This window comes from Mastacembelus armatus, chromosome 21, assembly GCF_900324485.2.
Source record: "Mastacembelus armatus chromosome 21, fMasArm1.2, whole genome shotgun sequence".
NCBI classification, from domain to species: domain Eukaryota; kingdom Metazoa; phylum Chordata; class Actinopteri; order Synbranchiformes; family Mastacembelidae; genus Mastacembelus; species Mastacembelus armatus.
In genome coordinates, this window is record NC_046653.1 from 17542708 (window position 1) to 17564617 (window position 21910).

Below are 21910 nucleotides of genomic sequence, written 5' to 3' on the forward strand. Positions count from 1 at the left end.
CTGATGACATTACTGACTGCAAGGCTTCTGCTGGAGGTAGCTCGCTCCATGTTTGCATTAAACCTCCCTCTTCAACCTTTTTCTCTCTTCCTCATACACACTCACACCTGGATAAGGATAGAGAAATGATTAAACTTTTTTTTTTATTATTTTATAAGGATTTCGTTTAAACCAGGAAGTCCGCGAGATAAGAAACCTCTTTCCTAAGGGAGTCTTGGCTGAAAAAACGGCTCCAGCCCAAAACAGTACAAAACCTGGGACTTTAACATTTATTTGCATCTGCCAACCTAGGTGGCCTGTTCTCATGACCTGCAGTGTTTCAACCTACTGTAACTTCTCTTACATCTGTGCTGAAGTTTGGTATGGTTATTCTCAAATTTAAATATCAGATATTTGGAAGTGTGAATACATCATAAGAATCTTGTATGAAGGGAAATTCAATATCATAAAGTAGTCAGTACCTTACATTGTGTCAGTCTTGCATTCTGAGGCAAACCACAGATGCATTCCCTATGTATGATAAGTATATTATAAAGCTAGAAAGGCTCAGAGTTGATACAGACATGAGAATCGACACAGGAGTCCATTCAGATCCTGATCAAATGCTCCATTCATGAGTGAAATTACCATCCGTCTGTCAGCCAAGGTGTGAATTTTTTTCATCTACAGATTCCACCTCTGAAGTTGTGATTAAATGCATAACACAGCATACACTTCTCATAGACTCTGGATAAGCAAAATGGAATTCCTGCCTCTCTATGTAGATTGAAGCATATATCAAGAGAGACAACAGTGCCATCTTGTGGTATATATTGAAACGTACCTGGACTATGCCATCTTACTGTCAAAACAGACCACAGCAAAAAGTCCTGCTGTTTGGACAGATAAGATGTTATGTCAGATTCTCACACTAAACACACTAAACCAGAGAAAATAGACTGATAGTAAAACATGCACAATTAAAACTTAGTACAGTTACATATAGTAAGAGCAACATAAAAAAAATTATGCTTCAATTTTCATTTATAACCACAAAAAAAAACTGTGTTGGACAAATAAACTACTCAAACTGGAACAACATGACCAAAAAACATCTTAGTTTCAGGCTATGTACAGAAATAGCAAACATACTGTGGAAAAGCAGAAAATGTTAAGCATTATACATTCAGTCAAGTGAATATTTGATATTTTTAGAATAAGTTTGATAATATTCGGCATTTTTATTAGTGTCAAAAAACACTAACAATTATTATCTACGCAGCCAAAGCATCTGTGCCAGAGAGCTCCACGGTCATCCAAAAACTATTAAAAAACACATCAGCGAGCTACACTGGGTGACATGTTCCTTTATCATGATTTTATGCTGAATCGATGCACATATGCTGTCCTGCTCTCATAAAGACACACCAGAACACCAAATGTCTTTTAATCTGCAGTTGCCCTACAGCTACAGCTCTGCAGCTGAATCCCAACAGATACACAATTCACCCGTTTCAGTACCATTTGCCCAGCCATTTCAGGAACTTATCAGCCTTTTTAAACCAATAATATAATGGTGATGTTTGAAAGATTTACATTTTGGGTATAAATGAATAGGCGCTGAGCTGGATGCCACACACAATGCATGGAGGTTGGAAAGTTATGAGGGAGTAACTGTTGATTTTGGTCTATTATCAGCATCATTCTTCAAATTAAATACAGAAAAGTCTGCTGGGCCTGTGTTCTTTCCAAAAACACTACCATTACAGTACATTACAGAATATAAAAATGATCATTTCCATGCAATAACATCTATATTTCATTTCTGGTGATTTTGCCATTTCATAAACAAGCACAGCCATCAACACACAAAATCTTATGTACCACAGGTTTGTTGAGAAATCCTCATATAGCCTACTTACAGATTGCACAGTACAGTATGTGAAGTAGCTCATTTGCATGTAGGTTTGAGTGAAGGGATGATGTTTATGTTTCTGAACTTCACAATGGTTGCAGCATTTTTATACTGGACCAAAGTGTCCTAGCCTACCAGATCATTTATACCTCAAAGCTGCCATTTAGCATCTACAGAATCCTGCTTTTACCAGGCAGACAAAGTATGGGAATATCAAAGATCAGCTGTTTAAAAAAGAAAAAGAAAGAAAAACACTGGTATTCTAACCATGGCAATACCTTACTCTTCTTCTAACCTGCTACCGGTGGAAGTCAGTGGTAGTGAATCTGGACAGTTCGGCCGATGAGCAGGAAAAGAAGACCAGCCAGAATGCAGAAGAAGATGCCAATCGGTGCAAACATGAAGGACAGGCCATAGTTGAGGGACAGCTGGAAGTGTGGACACTTTGCTGAGCGCTGGTAGGCTACGTAGTTATCCACCACATCCAGCACTTGCAGCCACAGTACATACATCACCACCACACACAGCAGGAAAAGACCTGATGCAGAGAAAGGCAACACAGGTAGAAACGAGACTATGATAACTGCATCTCACTCATACACTTTTCATATAAACCACTGAATCCAAAACACAAAATAAAAATTAATATTTAAGAGCCACAAGAAAACTGTAATAGGTCTTCACTTAGGTAATGAGAGAAGAAAGAGGAGCTTTTAATCATTCTTCAGACTGTTGTGTTTTCTAATACTTACTTCTTGTGAAAATTGTGGTAATTTTTTCTCTACAGTACAGTGCTTTCTCTACACTGGTACTTATACTTATAGCACTACATTAAGCCATTACAAAGCCTCACCAGATGTCAGGAAGAGACCACCCCCTGCTTTGTACAGGCGGTGGCTGGCGAACGGAGCAGCACAGATGATTATGAACCCACCAAGCACTACAGCTGCCACTCCAATAAGCATAAAGATGCTCCAGAAACCTCTGTAGACTGGACAACAGAAACATTTGTCCCTTTCACTGAGAGCCACTGGATTAGTGAAGAATGTGATCTCTGTCTGCACAAACAGACAAATGGAAATAAGTTCGCAGACACTTACTTATAGCAGAATCATACTCCGTGGTGTTGTGGGTCTGATGAGACACAGGGAATGGGAAGAGGTAGGCGTGTATGCAGACTTTTGAATGTGGCTGATTTGCTACAGAGAGAGAAAGAATAAGTCACCAAAGAAAAGGGATGAACAGGAATCTTACAAGTCAACAGGTCGTGAATTAGACGACATCACAATATGATTCTGTAGCAAATGACACAAAACCATGACGTCTTTCCCTTAGCACTTTTATGTGGACTGTTAATTGCACTACAGGAAGGATATATATGTACGAGCTATTGCAAAGAGAATCGATGATTTGCATTTATATTTTAAGTTTTACCTTAATTTGTATTCTCAATTGGCAGAGACAGGATTATTGGACACTTTTTCTCTTATGTCAATATATTTTCCTGACACTTTTCTGTTTTCTTTCAATATGTGAAATTCCACAGACCCTCACAAGGTCTTTCAGTGCCAGAGGTTGTTTCTGACAACGAACCGCCATTCACCATTGTCCCCATAAGAAAATAGATGACACACAAGCACCTGACAATCGACCAGAATAACATCACATGGTCTCCAAACGGTCACATGAAGGGGTTTCTACCGCCACGGTGTCAAACTGTGTTTGTAGATAGAATAGCAGCAACTCAAACACTGCTATTTTTTCTACAGCATAATCAAAGTGCTGCCATGTGACTCAGTGGAAGCATAACACTGGAGGAGAAATGTTCCCAAAGAAAGTCGTAAAAACACATCTTCTCTTTTATTTGTGTCCTAACATATCCTTTCAATCAGTACAGCTAATTCAATCCTACTCTTCTGTTTGAGGCCTCTGTAACAGCTAAAAGGATTACAGTAACATTACTTATCAGCTTAATAATCATTCAGCTAATATTATGAGAGTTTCTTTTGAACAGGAACATGAACTGATGTCATGTTTCAGGAGTTTGCTACAGAAAACGACAGTTAACTTGTGTTTGGTGGCTTTAAAATATGCTATAAAGGATTTTCATATGACTTGTTTATCTGCAATGGGTGTTGACAGTACTTTAAAGTAGTATCTTGTCCAAATCTCTCTCTAATTTCTGATATTGGAGTTTGTTCAAATGTGTAAGCTTTGTTTGTGGCAAAGTGAAGCGTTACCATATTGATACTTTTCCAAATATTAAGACCCCCTTGAAAACTAGATGATTATTATCAAGGGAATCACCCTGGAATAATAATAATAATAATATAGTTAAAAAAAAAGAAAAAATATTGATGTAATGATATAATAAATAATAGAGCAGAGACAATGAGCAAATAAAGCTAATCTAAATAAAACGCCAGCATTAACTACTGGAATGGCATAATGTGTCTCACTTACTGAACCAGAGCTTCCACAGCAGGTTATCGTCACCCATGTTATCTCTAAAGAAACACCTCCAGAAAAACCCCTCATGGTACAGAGTCGTATTACTGCTGTGCTCCTGCACCACCACATCTCCAGGCTGGAAAAAGGAAGCGAAGACAGAATCATGACTTATTGCCAAATATAAATGGACGATATGTCTGTGATATATGGTTTACATAAGTGAATGTTATCTGTTGATGTGATTAAGGTCATTGAGATCAGTCTCAAGATCTTGTGAAACAGCTGTACAATGTTTTACCCAGGGGCACAGAGCAGCTGCTAGGTCAGGTCAAGGGTTGAGCTGCACAAGCACCTCTAACCTCATTCAGGTTTGGTTTGGTGCTGAGCATGCAGGGAGGTTGAGGATGTTCCAATTCACGAGACACTCGGCATTATAGTAGTCACTATCTTTGCACATGAGCAAAAGACACCTAAATTGCATGTTACATCACCCATGAAATGTCTTTGTGAAACAGTTGGCCCATCAAACTTCTTAAAATTAAAGTTAATCCAATCAAGACCAATCAAGGTGTGTTTTTTAAATTTTTATTATATTAAGATTCAATGGCATTGCTATGTTGTGTATTTAACCAGTACCACTTTCATTTTATTGAGCTCATATCATGTCTCAATTCTAGTATCAGTGCCCACTATGAAAAGCTAAGTATGTTCTAGTCGGTGATATTTAATACAGTACCATACCACTGGGACTTCTGGTATTTGCATTTCTATCACAGGGGCACATGGTACAAGCTATTTCTCAATTGCTGCATAGCTGCACACACGCTACATTAAACAGTGTCTGATTGCATCCTGCAGGGATGCCTCTCTGCCTGCAATTTATCTACTGAGAGAATGATTGGAGCAACTGATTGCACTTTCCAAAATAGGAAAAGTAACTTTGAGGCTAGTTTAAGAATAAACTGTTAGGACTTTTTGTAGTAATTAATTATGAGGAAACATAACATTTTGTCTTTTAAAACTTGTGCAACACATTATTATTCCATGTCTCCTAACCGTAGTCCCCCTGGGTTACAGATACGAAGATTTTTCAGCCTACAAACACTAATATTCAGTGTAGATAGAAACTAATATTTGTCTGTCTTCTGAGTCTCTGTGATCTGCTGTTGTTTCAAGTCCACCACCCACCTCTACAGTGACACCGGCCAGGTCAAGAGATCCGTCAGGATTTGGGTGGCAACTCTCTGAGGCCAGCAGCCAGTAATCTGTTCCAAACGAGAGGAGGATGAACACAGCTGCCAAGGCCCCAAAGAGCCCTGCAAAAAACAGTGCTACACTAAGCTTCATGGTCCAGGATTGGCCAACCAATCTGCCCACACTCAGTCTGACTTTCTCCCTCCAAGTACAGTGAGCGCATGTGACAAAGAAAAACTCCCTCTTCTTGTAATGTAGTACATCCACTGAGTAAGAGGGGTTGTTTCTCTGTAGAGCTGGTTTATGTTGAGTTACTGGATCTTGACTCCTCTCCTGTCCCTCTGGCTGTGTTATGGGAGGACAAGGTTGTGCGCATGACTCTTCTGGACCCTGCACAAGGGTGTGTAGGCAGCCCACCCACCCACCCCCCAGAGCCTGACCTATTTTTGGGGTCAGATGAAGGCGGCTGTTCCACTGCACCATGGGGGCTGAGTGTGTGGAGCAGTTGGAGAGTGTGAAGGGAGGGGATCAATGCAGAAATAACCAGTGGCAACTGGACACCCAGCGTCTGCATGGGAATGTCAAGGCAGGGTGAGACCGAAAGGACAGAAGAGGGGTAACGTATCCCACAGCCTTTACCCAAACAGGACAACATGCACGTAAACACACACAACAGTATCATTTCCTGTAAATATAGGTGATAAATATTAGCCTAAATGAACCCTTTCATATAAGTTCTAATGGTTTTTCAGTTGTATCAGATACAAAAAAGAGATTAAGATTTTTAAATGAGTCTTCTTGCTATGTAACACTAATGTTCTCCCAAAACACAATAAAAGGGCATATATTTCAGATAGAAATACACAAACTACATAAAAACAATAATATTCAATATGTAGTATTTAGTAAATATCAGATACTGATCACATATTTTTATTGTATGTGAATTAGCATGGAAGTTGTGTTCTTTAGTGTGTTCTACATATATCTGAAGCTCTGTTTTCTGAAGTGTACCACGGTATCAACGATTTTCCATTAAAAAATACTTAAAGTATAATAAACAAGATTAGAAACTTCCTTCGTGGTAAGTACTAGTCAGTGTGATTTGGGGAAACCACTAGTTTATTAGCATGCAAGGGGAATATTTAGCAGTGAACCTATATGTAGACACTGGCTAATTTACACGCTGATGTGACCCAGGCCACCCTCACCTAGCACTCTGCTCACATACACTGTGTGTGTGTGTGTGTGTGTGTGTGTGTGTGTGTGTGTGTAAAATCTCAAAAGCTCACGATAATACTCAATTGACCTGCACTGGTTTGAGGGTGTTGAGTGTGCTGTTTAAAAGTATTGACATACTGTGTCCAGCAGATAGTGACTTAGAGTAACCCCTCTGCACAGCTAAATTAAAAAAAAACATTCTGAGAACTTATTTATACTGTGTAAAAAATATGTAAACTTATACTTTAATAGTTATTATCTTAGTTAATGAAAACAAGTCACAATGAATCCTAATATTTTATTAATTATCGTTATCATTATTTTGTTTGATTTATTTGTATTTGTTTGTTGAATTATTAATTAGCGGCATTTAACCACATAAGTATTAAAATTATGGTTTAATAAATTCAGAAATGTTCATCAAATAAAATATATGAATGAACTAAAAAAAACAAAACAATTTAATTAAATAACTCGATTTGTGAGGAAGAATTTCCGATTCAGTTTGGTGACGTCAGCGGACGATACCATCTCTCAGCAGCTGCGGGGGTTTAGACCGGACACCACGACAATTTAACACAAATAATAATCACCCAGGACTCGGACAGTCAGTGACATCGCATCGCGTAGGATCTACACGGTTTTTTAATGCGAGACGTTTTTTTTTAAGTCAGTCACATTTGTGCAGATTGTTACAACTGCTCAGTTTATCAGTTTACTGCGACCCCCAGTGTGTGAGACAGACGCCGGTGGACGTGGTTGTGTTTGGGTCACATTGTAGCGGATGAGCTGCAGCGGCGCCGTCACAGCGGGAGGATGAAGGAGCAGAAATACAGCACTTTATTCCAGAAACCGGGAAGAAGGACGAGGATTATACGATGCATTTATGTAGTGGGCTTCATGGTGAGTAGCTGTGGTCAGTGTCATGTTTTCATAATTCAGGTGTGATGTGAAAAGGCACAGTTTCACTTTGTATATATCGACATCACGCATTTTCAAGGTGTTGCAGGTGTTTGACAATTTAAAATCGGATTGGCCCACTTTAAATTAGTTTTTAGATTATCAGACTCTCTTTGGGATATTATGAGCGGACATGTACATGGAAATATCAAGTGTGACAGTTCAGTAAGTATAAACTCAGGAGAGAGAATTATATTGACGCAAATACAAAAATAGAGACTATACATAGAGACTATAAATCTCAGAATAAACCTCAGTTAATGTTATTTGAATCTGTCAGATGTTACAGAAAATGACAGCTCTGATTGTGTTGCATTGCCTCTTTGAAGCATCACTGTCAGAAACATGTTTCAGAGGAGCTAAAGCTAAAATCCACTCTCCATATTTCTACAGATAATAAGAATTCAAATATCTGGCCTGAAGTCATTCATCAGAAAACGTTACATTTTAGTAAATACCTTTACATAGCTGGTTAAATGATTATCTGATGAAATGGGACTGAAAGAATGCAGCTGAAGCTTCTGGCACATGAGGCAAAGAGAAACTGCTACTGCAAGTTAATAAATTAGGATAATTGTCAGTGGTGGAACATGTTATGAATTGCTGTGTGACTTCAATCAGGAGTTTGGCAAAGCCGCCCTGATCTCAGCAAAACAAATAAACAGGATGAATGATTTTTCTTTCTGACTTTCTGTGCAACTATCCCCACACTGGGCACTGGATTTACATGATCAGTCTGATTACAGGGCTCCTTCTGTTGAGGGACCTCTGGTGTGATAATGATAACAGCTGATACCTCTGATCTCATCCCTACTCATCTTTCTCCTTTGTTTTCTTCAGGATTTGTTTGGGGTGAGCATGATCATCCCACTGCTGAGCCACCATGTAAAAGCTCTTGGAGCCAGTCCCACTGTGGCTGGTATAGTGGGTAAGTTGTTTATTACTAGTGAATCATTTATTTAAGTTAGGCATTACCAGATGTAGGGTTGGCCCTTAGATATAATAACTGATACATAATTAGGTAGCTCTGTCACGCTAAGCTGTGTACCAGAGTAAAGACAGAGACAAATAATCTTACGCTTGATAAAGTCACTTATGTAAGGGGATGTCACGAGGACACTTAATTGCCATAAAACTGTCTGCAGTAACAAAGCACCACACACTTTCCTGATGTTTCAACAATAAATATTAGACTTAAAATTATCAGCCATGAATTAAACAAATGCAGAAATGCTCTGAGTTGCACAGAACAACAAAGAACTTCGTTATGTTGTGCAAGAATTGTTGTTGTTTGCATTCACTTGTGCTGTTACAGTATGTTGAACTCTCAGAGCTACCATACTTTTAGACATTTGGCCTGAAACAAGCGGTTTTAATATATCAACTCGAAGAAAGGGCTCTTGTTATTCATTTTTTGTACAATTTTCTGTATTTTAACAAATTTAATTATTAATAATAGAATAAAAATGTATCTAGAGAGACAAATGAATGATAGATAATGGTAATTTATTGCATTCCTAGTAAAAATAATATGATTATGCTTTGTCCTATATTGCAGTTGTAGTTATAGTTCTTGTCCCTACGGTTATGTTGAGCTTCGTGTTGAAAGCATCTCTCTGTTTTATATTACCAATGTGAACTAAAGCAAATGTGAACATGTTGCAGGATCGACATATGGGATCTTACAGCTCTTCTCAAGCACAGTAGTTGTAAGTATTGACCTGGTTTCCCACTGAAAAAACCTGGAATTTCATCTTTGTCTCTGACCCTCTATTCAGTCTGTCCCTCTCGACAAGGCGTGCTCACAGTTAGTGTCATGTCTGGTATTTCATGGAAACAATAAACACTGGCCGTTTTAGGCTGATTGTGGTCACACGATACAACCCGTCTGAGCATATTCGCACACACAAGCTACTCCTAGTTAGCCACAGATTCACAGGTATCAATCTTATTATACAGATATGAAGTAATTACCATCTGACACCTCTAACATTGAGGAGACTTAACATTCAGGATAAATATCAAACCTCAATGGTTAAACAATGGAAATTACTCCAAAGTGCTCAGTTCTCTACAATAAGTATGGCAATAGACGAAAATTCTCAGATTTCCACCTCGATATCTTGCCGTCCACAGCTCGTGAAATTGGTTTAATTCTCAGGGGTCATGCGACCAATTAAACAGATAAAGAGTCATGTGTTGATTCCCATGTGCAGACTGGCTGAATCCTGATAAATGTAGGGACACATGAACAGCTGGGTCTCTATGATAATCCCACCAGGCTACATCCACTACACAAAACTCAGTTGGTCCTAATGTTCTAAAAGGTTCTAATATTTCCTCAGCAGTGTGTGTGTACGTGTGTGTACGTGCCTTTGTATGGCTGCATGGGCAAGTTTTAGTTAAATTCTATTGTTGTAAGGACATTTTGGCCAGTTCTCAAAACTCGATGGGGTTATTTGAGGGTTAACACTTAGGTTTAAACTTTAGATTAGATTGAGGTTGGAGTTTGGTTTTAAGTTGTGATGGTTATAATAAGGTCATAGTTAGCGCCTAGAGAATGCATTAAGTCAGTAAGTGTCCTCACAACTAGAGAAAAACAAATGTGTGTGACAGCAAGGATCTACTAAAGGTTTGTATATTGTATATGTGTCGGCTTGGGTTGTTTGGTTAAAAGGAAATGTAAGATTTTAGGATTACAAAACCTAAAAAGAATTTAGTATTCATTGTGTCAAAGCACCATCTTCCACTCTTTCTCTTAGAGAAAGTTCAAAGAATGTTTCATTTCCTGTGTGTGATTGGCAGGGCAGCTGGAGCGATGTGGTGGGACGGCAGTACTCTCTGCTGACCTGCCTGCTGCTGAGTGCTGTGGGCTACGGCCTGCTGGGGTTGTCCACCAGTATCACTTTGTTTGTCCTCGCACGGATACCAGTGGGTAAGTTGAACCACTGACAAAAACATGTGGCAGTGTCAAAGTCCATAAAAGGTCCATCTATTTTACTCATTACTAGTTTTAAGTAGACATATAGCTGTTTAGTGCCAAAAGTTGCTTCTGGCTCATTTTAAGCTCCAGGCCTTTTTATCTACTATGAAAAGTTGAAATATCTGTGGTCAGAGCTTGTTAAGATGCCAAGTTTTTAAATGTTTATCAAATATTAACTTCTGCAGGATAAAGTAAGTGTATTTTCAAATTTTACCATAGATCAAAATCCCAATATTTATGCCATTAATTTGCATTTTTCCTGTCACATCACATTTTTAAGCTTTAAAACAAGTGAACTGTTAAATGAATTAATATAAGGAGCAGTTCACAGATTGACTTGATATTTTTGGTGGTAAAAAGTCACCTTTTACCAAAAAAGTTGGAAAGAAATTAAATAACAAAATCCCCCTATTTTTTTTTTTACAATTCCCTCTGCCACCACCTTTACCTTAAATGTAGGACAGAGAGTCCAGACAATCAATCAGCTATTTATCCCCACCCTATTCTCTGTCTCAGGGCTGTTCAAGCACTCCCTGTCCATCTGCAGAGCCCTATTGTCTGACCTGGTGTCGGAGTCAGAGCGCCCTCTGGTGATGGGACACTTTAATGCAGCCTCCAGTGTTGGCTTCATCCTGGGTCCTGTGGTCGGTGGCTACCTCACTGAGCATGAAGGAGGCTTTTATAAGTCCTCCTTTACTTGTGCAGCGATCTTCGTTCTTAATGCAGGTGAGCTGAAGGTGGAGAGAAATAATTGATTTAATAGAGCCTGTATCTTAAATCATTGTTTGACATCATGTGTTCATCAATACAGGGCTGGTATGGATGCTACCATGGAACCAGACTCTAGTTCACCGTAATACTAGCACCAGCAACAACACAAGTAAATACTGTAATGACAACCACTGTGGTAAATCTGTATCCAATGGTTCTCAAGTTAATAGCCACCACACTAAACCAGGATCCAGAGTAGCAGGAAAGCACACAGGTGGTCTTAGGTGGACTGATATGTCCCTTTTCCAGCCTGTTTGGAGACAATTGTCCTCAGTGGGCTCCAGGATCTACATGGTAGCCTCCTCTGACATGTGGGACCTCTTCCTTGTGCGTCTTCTAATGGCCATAGCTATCATGCTTTACTACAGTAACTTCTCTCTGGCCATGGAGGAGCGTTTCTCTCTTAAACCAAAGGTGACGGGTTATCTGATCAGCTACAGCAGCACCTTAGGGGCCCTGGCGGGGTTCCTGGTGGGGCCAGTCACACAGCTCTACAGGAATAACATGCCAGCTTTGCTGCTTCACTCCACAATGCTCACCTGCTTACTTATTTTCCTATATGCTGCTGCACCCAGTGTCTGGCAGGTTCTGCTGACCTCCACCTTCTTTGCCATTTCCACGACTATTGGACGAACCTGTGTCACAGACTTGGAGCTGCAGAGAGGAGGAGTCCAGGCCAGCGGGACTCTGATTGGAGCCGGACAGTCAGTTACAGCTGTGGGTCGCATCTTGGCTCCTCTTCTGTCTGGTTTGGCTCAGGAGTTCAGCCCTTGTGGGCCCCCTAGTCTGGGAGTGGTCCTGGCTCTAGCAGCTGTAGGTTTACTGCTCACCCGGATCCCTAAATGGGACAAGAGAGGGACGACAAAAATGGCCAAACTATGAAAACAATGTACATCCGCCCCTCAGAGAAGTGTTGTTTTGAGGAGGCCTACTGTGGAGGACTCATTATCAAGCAATTTGTCCCAGTTGAGCAATGGCGTTTGACATGATGCCTATTGCTGAACAACTCTGTGGATCAAAATAGCTTGTCACCACCAGCACTGCAGTCCTCCCCTCAGGAAGAAAGGACTCCAAACGTGAGAGCAGTGTTGAGGTGAGGTCAGAGCTGAGACAGTTCATTTCATTTCCTCAGTGCTGACGTATGATCAGACAGAACAATATGGATCTTGTATTGGTACATATTAGTTGCGGTAGCTTCATTGAAAATAGCGTCCACTGATGATGCACTTACTCTGCATACCTAAAAACTTCTACCACTTCACCAAAATACAAGTTATGTCGGGCAGTAATACTTCAGACATTCATAAACAAGATGAAACTGTGGAGAAATTTAGAAATTGTAGTAATCAAGTTGGTTTCACACATTTTACCTCAAACCTAAAAGTTGCTCCATCCATTGCACTACATCAGAAATGGTTCCTAAGGTGGTATATGAGCAAATATTTGCTCTGGTTTTTGAATTTCCCAACTATGGAGTTATGGAGAATTTATCTTAAGCTGTAGTTTCATGTTGAGAAGTGATTCACTGTTTTTTTTGTTTTTTTTAAAGTTAAGTTTCCAACTGAATTCTGGGCAACCCAACCACTACTTGGACAAGAAGGAAAAGCATTTATGCAAAGAGGTTAATGTATTCTTGAAGTACATGCTAGATTCTTGCCAAAAAGGTTGCAAGGAATAAACAAGTTTATGTTTTGAGTCTATGGTGTTGACTTGTACATAAAAAAATTAAAATCAGTGCTTCAGTTTGCATGTTGGGTTTAACTCTACACACATCCTATCTTCTCTTCTTACTTGGATGGTGCCTTTGGTGACACATTTCTTATAAATTATATTCATGCATGACAGCTGGAAAAAATTAAGTAGTCCCCAAGATTTGTGAGGATGAATAATCTAAAAAGGCACATGGAAGTCCTGGGTTAATCCCAACACACTTACTGCACAATACTAGTTGCTCATTTTCAACTCAAATTGTCTGAAACAGGGTTGGTTTATTCCAGTCCTTGAGGGCAACTGTCCTCTTTGTTTTCCAACTATCACTGCTCTACCCACTGTTGATTACATGAATCAGGTGTGTGAAGATACCATTTCACTTTGTCTTCCCCCCCTCTAACCCCACCTCACATGGTATCTTCCAGTTACTGATTGACTGAACACACCTAATCCAGTACATCAAGAACCGGAATTGCCCACCCCTGGTCTTAAACTCGATTCTTTAATCATACGGCTGTTACACATAATAGGCAATGAAAATACATACATCCATTTAGGGTCACGGGGATCTGCTGGAGCCTAAATAAAAATAATTTACATCTAAGGAACAAAGGATAATTACAATAAAAAAAAGCTGAACTTACATTATATTTAAACATTTTTTAAAAACCCTACAGGAAGATAAGAAATGCTCCTAGCTCTAGTAGATGTAGGGTTACAATTTATCACGACCCCCACAGGAGATAATGATTAGTACTTGCAAAGTGACTATGAATCTTCAGGTCTCTCCACTGATGTTCTTTGGGGTTAAAGTCCAGTGTTGTCTTGTTTTCTATGCTTCAGGTCACTTTCATTGCTTATGGGGTAAAAAGTGAAAGGTATGAATACATTTTGGAACCTGTATACATAGGGACTCTTGAGCTGCTTCAGAAACTGAGACTTGGCACCCAGTCCAGTTACTGCTGAAATCTCAGGAACCCTTTCACCTCTTCAAGGGTTTCCACTGAGGCTGCCTGAGCAGAGGGTTTCGTGTCACGTTGTCTCTGGGTTCAGCAGCCCAGGCTGGAGACGAAGATGAAGGCTGCTGCTGGTTCTCCTCTTCGGCTTCATGTTGCATGTATCTAAAGTTATTAGCTGAGCTGCTGTTAGCAACAGAGGAGCTGAAGCGATGATGAGAAGCAGATACGCGGGAATCACTGTAGGAAGAGTTCGTTCTGGACGTGCCACGGCGCTTCCTGCCACTCCCACCCATGTCTTCATCCAGAACATCAACAGAGTGTTCATCTTTTAGGGTGTCCAGTTGGCGCAGAGGCACCATTGCTAGTGAGGAGGAGCGTGCTGGCTGGCCAAACCGAGTGTGTCTGGAGGGATAGACCACCTCTGGCATCCTTTCTTGCACATCTGAAACAGTCAGAGAAAAAAGAAAATATATTTTTAAAAAATGACCAGGAGAATTATATCATGCACACATAGCACATTATATAGTTTAAATAGTACTTTATGTAAATGACACCAGAAAGCTCCATTTAATATTTTGTGACAACATTTAAGACATCCATGAAGTGTGAAATGTGATGTTTTCCAACCTTAATTCTAACTAAAGACAAATAAGTAGTTTAGAGTCGCTTTAAGAAGCCTACATGTACCTGCATAACTTGGTCTCCCAGGATGATAGGTTGAGCCCAGACTCTTTCCAGCAGGGAGAGAAAAGAACTTGAGAGATGTGGGCACCGCCTGAGAATAATACGGGAATGAAAGAGCAGAATGGAGAAAAAAGAGAATGATGAAAAGGATGAGATGATAAATCTTGCATTTGATTTGAAATACTTTTATCTCGGTGTAGCCAAGAAATAATGAACCTGCTTCTCAAGATGTTCAGTTGGACTATGCAGGGCTTGCTATGCAGGAGATAATGACAGTGACAATTAAGACTTATTTGTCACCTAAAGTCATAATTAATGTTTTCCTGCTTACTGATGTATGAAAACTCTGAGACCGGAGGATGCGGCGGATGGTGCTATGGCGTCTGATCAGTATCTCTCTGCTGTGGGTATCGTTGGGAAGGGCATGCTTAGTTGTGTATGTCACCGTCTAAATAAAGAAACAGAAGCACAACATGTAACATAATACACAAACATCAAAAAGCAGGTGTGACTGCTGATGGATCAACAATTCCACCATTTTTCAAGTGGTGATGTAATGAATTCAGGAGACACTATTCTTTGAAGCTTGGATTACTCAACCAAAACTGGCCATAAGGGACCATGTCTCTGTTTGGATTTTGCAAACTGAAACATGAACCACGTCTACTCAACACACCCATCACTGTGTGACATTGTAGTTTCTGTCCTGCAGCTATTAGTTAGAGCTCAAACAAGCATAGCTGCCTTTCTACCTGTAGCCATTGCTCTTTGGAGAAAGGCTTCATGTCAACTACTGTTGATTTTCCACCTGGGTAATCCACAGTAACCAATTTAATATTTGGCTCTTCAAACGTTACAATCAGCATTTTCATTTGAACAAGGTGTTATACACATAACACATGAGGCACACTTTTGTTAAATGCAAATCATTAATGTGAGGCGAGTTTAAAAAGGACACATTTGCATTTGCACGAACTGCTCAACAGAACAGAAATATGTGCCGTCATTATTTATCACCACATCAAAGTGTCTCTCAGAGCCTCTCTAAAAGGTTATGTCATGTCACTAATGATAAAGTACTTGCTTGAAATTCTGTATTTCAAGCAAATGGCCTGTATTTAAAATCCCACCTAAGTATACTGAAGTATTATCTGAAAAAAAGTATTAAAAGTAAAAGTATTTGTAAAACAGAAAAATGGCCCATAACTGACACATTGCTATTATGATATTCTTAGATTGTTAACATTTCCTGTAGCTTGTCTAGGTGGAACTAGTCCATGTAATCTAATGGTTCTCAGCCTCAGGCTTGAGTTATTTTTTAAGGGTCACAGGTTAAATCAGATGGATTGTGGGATGATTTTTGACATACAAAAGAAGAACACATTGTATTTACTTTTTTGGGGGCTTTTCCTCCAACCTTTGCTTTTTTCATGAAATTACATCATTTTACCTCTTTGGTCCTAAAACAGTTATTTAAATGAAAATTTCTAAGAAGTTTAGGGAAAAACACTTCTTTGGTGGAACAACTAATAGCTCAATCTAAAATGTGACAGGATGACTAAAATTAGACACTTTTTTTTTTTAGCTGAAAAGATTTTGAACCACTGGTTTTTCCTCACTCGTTGCCTGATCTTGTACATGTTCTTGGCCAGGAGGTCACGCATGCTCTTCTCATCAGCCCCCACTAACTTCTTCTTCGATTTATCGGCGGTTCCCTTTTCCTCACTGAAAATCAGACATGAACAGATAAGTTTAGTAACTTTCTCACTGATCTGAACAGGCAGTAAGCAGGTTGTGTGCTAAAGAAACACAGAGACATGGTTTCAGTTCCTCACTAGAGAGAGAGGATGGATGGAGCAACACTGATGCCTCCAGACACCGTGTCCAGGATCTCGATGGCGTTCTGCAGCTCTAGCTTCTTGTACAGAGCCACAATGCTGGACTCGGCCCGACTGTCTCGGATCAGGATCCTCCGCAGGATTCGATTGTTGAACTTCATAAATCTGAAATTATAAGAAAGGAGATTACATTGATTTATGTTGGTACCTGTGTCAGATATGGTGTGTGTGAAAGCTGTTACAGTGACAGTCTGCACTTCAAGTTGGATTTAAATGGAACAATAACCTTAAAGTTTGAGTCAATGATCCTAAGATTAAAGGGCACATTTCTCAGAGCCTCAGTGTCACACAGAGTGTAAGAGTTTTTGTTCTTTTTATGTCTGTCCTACTACGTTTAGAGAAAATGAAGTACGGACAAGTTAAGACTGCAAGTTTTGTAATTAATTTTTATTCAGAATTTCAGTTTGTGATTATTTGGATTAAGACAGGTCTACTGATGAGCTGTAAGTTCTGGGTCATTGTCCTGCTGAATTGTACCAGAATTGAAGGAGCATGTAGAAGACAATAATCACCATTAATATGAATACTGTGAGACAGAAATAGCTGAGGAAAAGATTGCAGTGCTTTAGAAAGAGAATCATTATCATTGTTTCTCAGAAGAGAGACGTCACATGCCATTAAGGAAAACACTAGAACTTTACAAAGAAAAAAAATCATCATCGCTTCTGTTGGTTTAATATCACAAAAGAAATCTGACTAGAAGTCAACATTCCCACACTGTCGGGACATGAACAATAGCACTGTCAAACAAAACTGCAAAAGGGAATCTAAGATCAGGTAAGCTGATACCTCACAGTTTCAGCACAAAGTTTTTCCGTCTACTGTGGCATGAAGCAGCAAGTAATTTAGGATAAAGTGTGGAATGTGTGTAAACTGCAGAATGAGCAGGCAGCTTGAACATAAAGTTCTTACTTGTCTTTCCAGTAGAAGTGGCCCCACTGTCCACAGAGGTCCTCTATGCCTGCTACAGTGTGCTCCATGAGCTGAGAACACAGTGACAACTATTAACACACACCTTGCCACAACATACTGTCCACTGCATGAGCACTAATCACAACAAGTGTCATACCCTGCAGTGAATCTCAACATTGATGGTGTCAATTTTGCGGTTGGTCCTGCGGACATTGAGGAATTCGATCAGAGGTCGTATACTGATGCCCTGTGGAGAAGAGGAAAGTTCACAGCTCTTGATACAACACAGATTCTCTTCCAAGCCTGAACTGAAGCTCTACTGCTTCACCTGCAGACAACAGTAGATTCTAAAGGTGTTTGAGGAAAATTTGTGATATCAATAAAATGTATTTATTTATTTATAACATGTTATAAATATGAACCCAACAGACATTTTCTTACCTGGAGAAAGACGGTGAAGAGGATAATTGTGATGGTGGCAGTGACAAAGAGCTTCTTGCAGTGGATGTCATTAGGAAGAGTGTAGGCCAAGGCGAACGAAACTGCACCTCGCACACCCCCATAGGCCAGACCAAACTGATCTTTGAAGTGTAATCGGATGGTGCGGAAAGGGTTAATGATCAATGTCAGCACAAAGACACCTGGGAGAGCCAAACAGAGTGATGACAAGATGCTTTTTTTCATACTGGGCTTAATATCTGTCAGCTGCATTTACCATGAACAAATTCACAGTCGTAAAATCTCACGTTTGAGTTTACAGCCTCCTCCCTGACCTCTAACAGCACAAAGACACATCCTGCTTACCCAGAATTCTCCATACAAAAGCAAACAGCAGCGTGAACAAGATGTAGCCCCAGTTCCAATAGTGGTCCGTTGTTATGGTGACAACTCCAAGGAAGAAGAAGATGAGAGTCTCGGAGATGGAGCCAAGCATTTTGACCACATGGCGGATGGTTGTGCAGGAATTCTGGGAAACGTTTTCCTCCACATAGTATTTCATGGTGAGAGCACAGGTCACAATACTGCAGAAAAACATAAACACAACTGATATTTTACTACATTCTTTGAGTATTGGAAATATTAGGATTTGTAAAGCCTAAAATCTACTCACGCCATGATGGATGAGACAGTGAAGAGCTCAGCCACCAGATAGGCCAGGTAGCTGAACATAAATATGAAGAGTGGCTCAATTTCTCGGACCTTGGAAGTGAATCTCGAGGTGAAGGCAGCCACAAAGCCAAACAGAACACCAAGGCCCAACCCGCCAAGACCGACCAATAAGAAATTCACCATCCCCAGGACAACATCCACTGGCTCCACCACCGGCATATTGGCCATGAAGCTGCATAAATTGTACAACGCCTGCAAATATGCACGCATGTGTTCACACAGATGCAGATACACTGTGTGTGATAAGAATCACAGCCGAGACATCAACATGAATGAACTCTGTACTAGTTTGCAGTTAACCTACAGCTGAACTGGTGGAGTTCATGCCTTTCTGATACACACTATTTAACCAAGGGACTTCACCATCACTCTCATAGCAGCTGTGCACACAGTTTTGTATACACAAATACTTATTGTAGAATTGTTTTATGTAGCAGTATGGTTCCTGGAGGAAAATTGTTTCACTACACCATTTTCTGTATTTACTGCACATGGTTGGAATTACAATAAAAGCCCTTGAACCTTGAACTTTTTTTTTTTTTTTTTTTTTTTTTATGCACAACTTTGCACCAACAGGCTCCATATCCTCATCTGATTCATGGGTTTTGCGTCCTCTAATGATACTGGTGCAGATAAGAGTGATTTATTAAAATATTTACTTGGCACTGTTTGCATGAGTGTATGACTCATGGAAAAAGGAGCAGTGCAATGGCTTTGTTCCTTTTCATACTGTTCAGCATGTACAGCTGGCTGGTAAAGAAGTTTGAATCTTACAGCTGCTTTCTTGTTGAACTTGCTGATTGAATATATCTCACTGCACACATCTACTAACAGTACAGTACAGTTCTTCTGTTTGGTGTTTGTTTTTACTGGCAAAAGCAAAACGTTTACGGAAGTTTGCGTAATGAGTGTAATTCTGTAACGCAAAGAGCTGGACCCGAACTTTCCCAGTCTCCTATACTGTTTGTTTTCATTTTCTGCATCAGAAAAGATGGGAGCAGTGACAGTGACCTAAGAAACTGGTTTGGCAGCATGTTCCAAAAAGGTACAGTGTGGACACGTGTTTGGTATCTCTAACAACATCCTCTCACTGCCATTTTTGAATAATTCCTCCATGCAGCAATCTTGCCAGTGTACAGAGGTTGTCCTCCCACACTTTATGTTCTCATACATGCATACAATTACTAATCCAGAAGGACAGTTTAGTGTGTAATGTAACGGTACCTGCATGTCTGTGTTTTTCCAAAACAACAGGTCAGCGGTATCAAGGAGCAGAACAATGTTTTGCAGCAAGTCTCAGCTTAGTGTAAAGAGGATGTTTATCACAGCAACATTTTAAAATCCCACTAATCTTCACACATTCAATCACAGTCTAGTATTTTCTGTTTTAGCTCACTGACCACGGTGACAGCATCATTGAAGAGGCATTCCCCAAACATCACGATGTAGAGCTGCTCGTTGACAGACACATCCTCAAACACGCACAGCACAGACACAGGATCCACAGCCGAGATGATGGTTGCAAACAGCAGGTTCTCCTGGAAGTTGATGTTCTGCACCCCGAGAGCTTCAATCTGGCATATGGCAAACAGAGACAAGCCTATACCGATGCTGTTCCACAGAGTCCCCACTACTGCAAACCACAGCACCTGCACACAAAGAAGGAAAAGGTCACAGTCTCTTCTATATATGAGAACAAGAAGGAGAACCTGTTTCGGGAGACTGGGGCTGATGTGTAACGAACCGTGCCGATGTTCTCAAAGAAAAGCCTGGTGGGAATGAAGTAACCCGATTCAAGAACAATGGGGGGCAGCATGTAGATGAAGAAGACATTGCTGGTGAGCACAGCAGGAGGCTCATTGTGGACAGCATAAATGATGCCACCCACTATCAAACCAAGGCCGATCAGAAGGCACGACTCTGGCACCCAGATGGTGATCTTGTGATACACACTGAACCCTGAGAAAGAGATGTCACATTAGTCCCATAACTGGAACACTGGGTGAGACAGAAGCACTCAGACTACATAGAGCTCACCTGCATCTTCTCTGAAAGATGATTAACTAATTAACTAATCACAAAATCATCTGTAAATAAACTCAACTTTTTGAGCTGATGTTGCTTTGACTCACCAATCTTTGCAAATGAAGCAAGCAGCACCCAAAGAGTTATCTCAAAGGGTATCTGTATCCTCTGGTAATTCATTGTAAACAATGGTAACACTCCCTTTTCAGCGTCTGGATGCGTCCATTGGCCATGATCCGGCGGGACTGTGGGTAAAACCGTGATCCCGCCGGGTGGCTTGGGAAGGGTTTCTCCTCTGGAGCCATGCAGGAAACTGAAAACTCCTAAAATTATATACAAAAGTATTTTTCCGCGGACACGGAAATCCATTTAGCAGTGATCCAGACTGATGTGAATGCAGATGCCGACGAGATTCAATCCTATTTCCTATTCCAGTTAAGGTCTAAAAACAAATATTTAAAATCCGACACATTTTATTTTCTTACATGTTTTAACTACAGCGACACTTGATCTTGCAACGGCGCCTTAAGTTACTTTAGAGGACCTCCGCGGGTGTGTCACTTCTTCTTTGGTTAGGCAGCACCTGCAGTTTACCTGCGGCTGCACTGGGTGTCACCTGCAGCAGGTCAGGTGGGTGGTGTTTGCGGCCCTCTCTTTAGTTTCGCTGCACCTGCTTCCTGCACGACACTAGTTTCAGCTCTCACAGACTGAAACTGATGCAGCTTTATTTCTTGTGGCTCAGGATTAGTAAAAATGGAAAAATACTGCGTTCAAAAAGTGGCTTGAGTAATACTGACCAAATATATTCGAAGTACCAGAAGTACAAACACTCCATAATAATCTATATGATTTTATTGGATTATAGATATTGATGCATTATTTTGTTGATCATTATGATGTCATAACTTGCAAAGGTGGAGCTAATAGTAACTACTGAAGTACTTTACATACTGCTGGATAGTTTGTGAATTTCCCAGCAAGGATCAGTAAAGTTTTATGATTATACTGTACTTTGTTTTATTAATTAGATTCGGAAAAGTTATGAAGTTATAAAGTAAATCTAGTGAGGTAAAAAGTA

General features: G+C 40.1%; 3 protein-coding genes across 4 annotated transcripts; 1 reads left to right on the top strand and 2 right to left on the bottom strand.

The window, feature by feature from the left end:
* Positions 1 to 129: 129 nt before the first annotated feature.
* On the bottom strand, positions 130 to 5918 carry tmem182a (transmembrane protein 182a). The gene is made up of 5 exons (XM_026295491.2): positions 5534 to 5918; positions 4358 to 4481; positions 2995 to 3093; positions 2748 to 2885; positions 130 to 2432 (listed from the first exon to the last, which is right to left on the bottom strand). Exons 1-5 carry the CDS (start codon positions 5690 to 5692, stop codon positions 2206 to 2208), a joined length of 747 nt encoding a protein of 248 aa, XP_026151276.1. The 5' UTR covers positions 5693 to 5918; the 3' UTR covers positions 130 to 2205.
* On the top strand, positions 5811 to 12733 carry mfsd9 (major facilitator superfamily domain containing 9). Of its 2 annotated transcripts, XM_026295490.2 has the most exons (7): positions 5811 to 6155; positions 7492 to 7663; positions 8561 to 8648; positions 9386 to 9429; positions 10526 to 10655; positions 11220 to 11429; positions 11515 to 12733. In XM_026295490.2, the coding sequence occupies exons 2-7, from the start codon at positions 7577 to 7579 to the stop codon at positions 12354 to 12356; spliced, it is 1401 nt and encodes a 466-aa protein (XP_026151275.1). In that variant the 5' UTR covers positions 5811 to 6155; positions 7492 to 7576; the 3' UTR covers positions 12357 to 12733. The 2 variants fall into 2 exon arrangements, with proteins under 2 accessions (XP_026151275.1, XP_026151274.1); XM_026295489.1 differs by lacking the exon at positions 5811 to 6155 and having other exon boundaries at positions 6757 to 7663.
* Positions 12734 to 14054: 1321 nt separating this feature from the next.
* On the bottom strand, positions 14055 to 21154 carry slc9a2 (solute carrier family 9 member 2). The gene is made up of 13 exons (XM_026295684.1): positions 20940 to 21154; positions 20552 to 20766; positions 20208 to 20456; positions 18749 to 18999; positions 18442 to 18659; positions 18079 to 18278; positions 17795 to 17884; positions 17638 to 17708; positions 16663 to 16830; positions 16447 to 16552; positions 15159 to 15275; positions 14831 to 14918; positions 14055 to 14585 (listed from the first exon to the last, which is right to left on the bottom strand). The coding sequence occupies exons 1-13, from the start codon at positions 21010 to 21012 to the stop codon at positions 14167 to 14169; spliced, it is 2265 nt and encodes a 754-aa protein (XP_026151469.1). The 5' UTR covers positions 21013 to 21154; the 3' UTR covers positions 14055 to 14166.
* Positions 21155 to 21910: the final 756 nt, after the last annotated feature.

Coding starts and splice junctions, on each gene's coding strand:
- tmem182a (XM_026295491.2), bottom strand. CDS start 5,692: ATGAAGCTTAGTGTAGCACTGTTTTTTGCAGGGCTCTTTGGGGCCTTG. Junction 4,482..5,533: donor TGGCCGGTGTCACTGTAGAG/GTGGGTGGTGGA, acceptor TCCTTTTTCCAG/CCTGGAGATGTGGTGGTGCA. Junction 3,094..4,357: donor GCTGTGGAAGCTCTGGTTCA/GTAAGTGAGACA, acceptor CTCTCTCTGTAG/CAAATCAGCCACATTCAAAA.
- mfsd9 (XM_026295490.2), top strand. CDS start 7,577: ATGAAGGAGCAGAAATACAGCACTTTATTCCAGAAACCGGGAAGAAGG. Junction 9,430..10,525: donor TCTTCTCAAGCACAGTAGTT/GTAAGTATTGAC, acceptor TGTGATTGGCAG/GGCAGCTGGAGCGATGTGGT. Junction 10,656..11,219: donor CCTCGCACGGATACCAGTGG/GTAAGTTGAACC, acceptor TCTCTGTCTCAG/GGCTGTTCAAGCACTCCCTG.
- slc9a2 (XM_026295684.1), bottom strand. CDS start 21,012: ATGAATTACCAGAGGATACAGATACCCTTTGAGATAACTCTTTGGGTG. Junction 20,457..20,551: donor TCTTTGAGAACATCGGCACG/GTTCGTTACACA, acceptor CTTTGTGTGCAG/GTGCTGTGGTTTGCAGTAGT. Junction 17,709..17,794: donor ATGTTGAGATTCACTGCAGG/GTATGACACTTG, acceptor CTGTGTTCTCAG/CTCATGGAGCACACTGTAGC.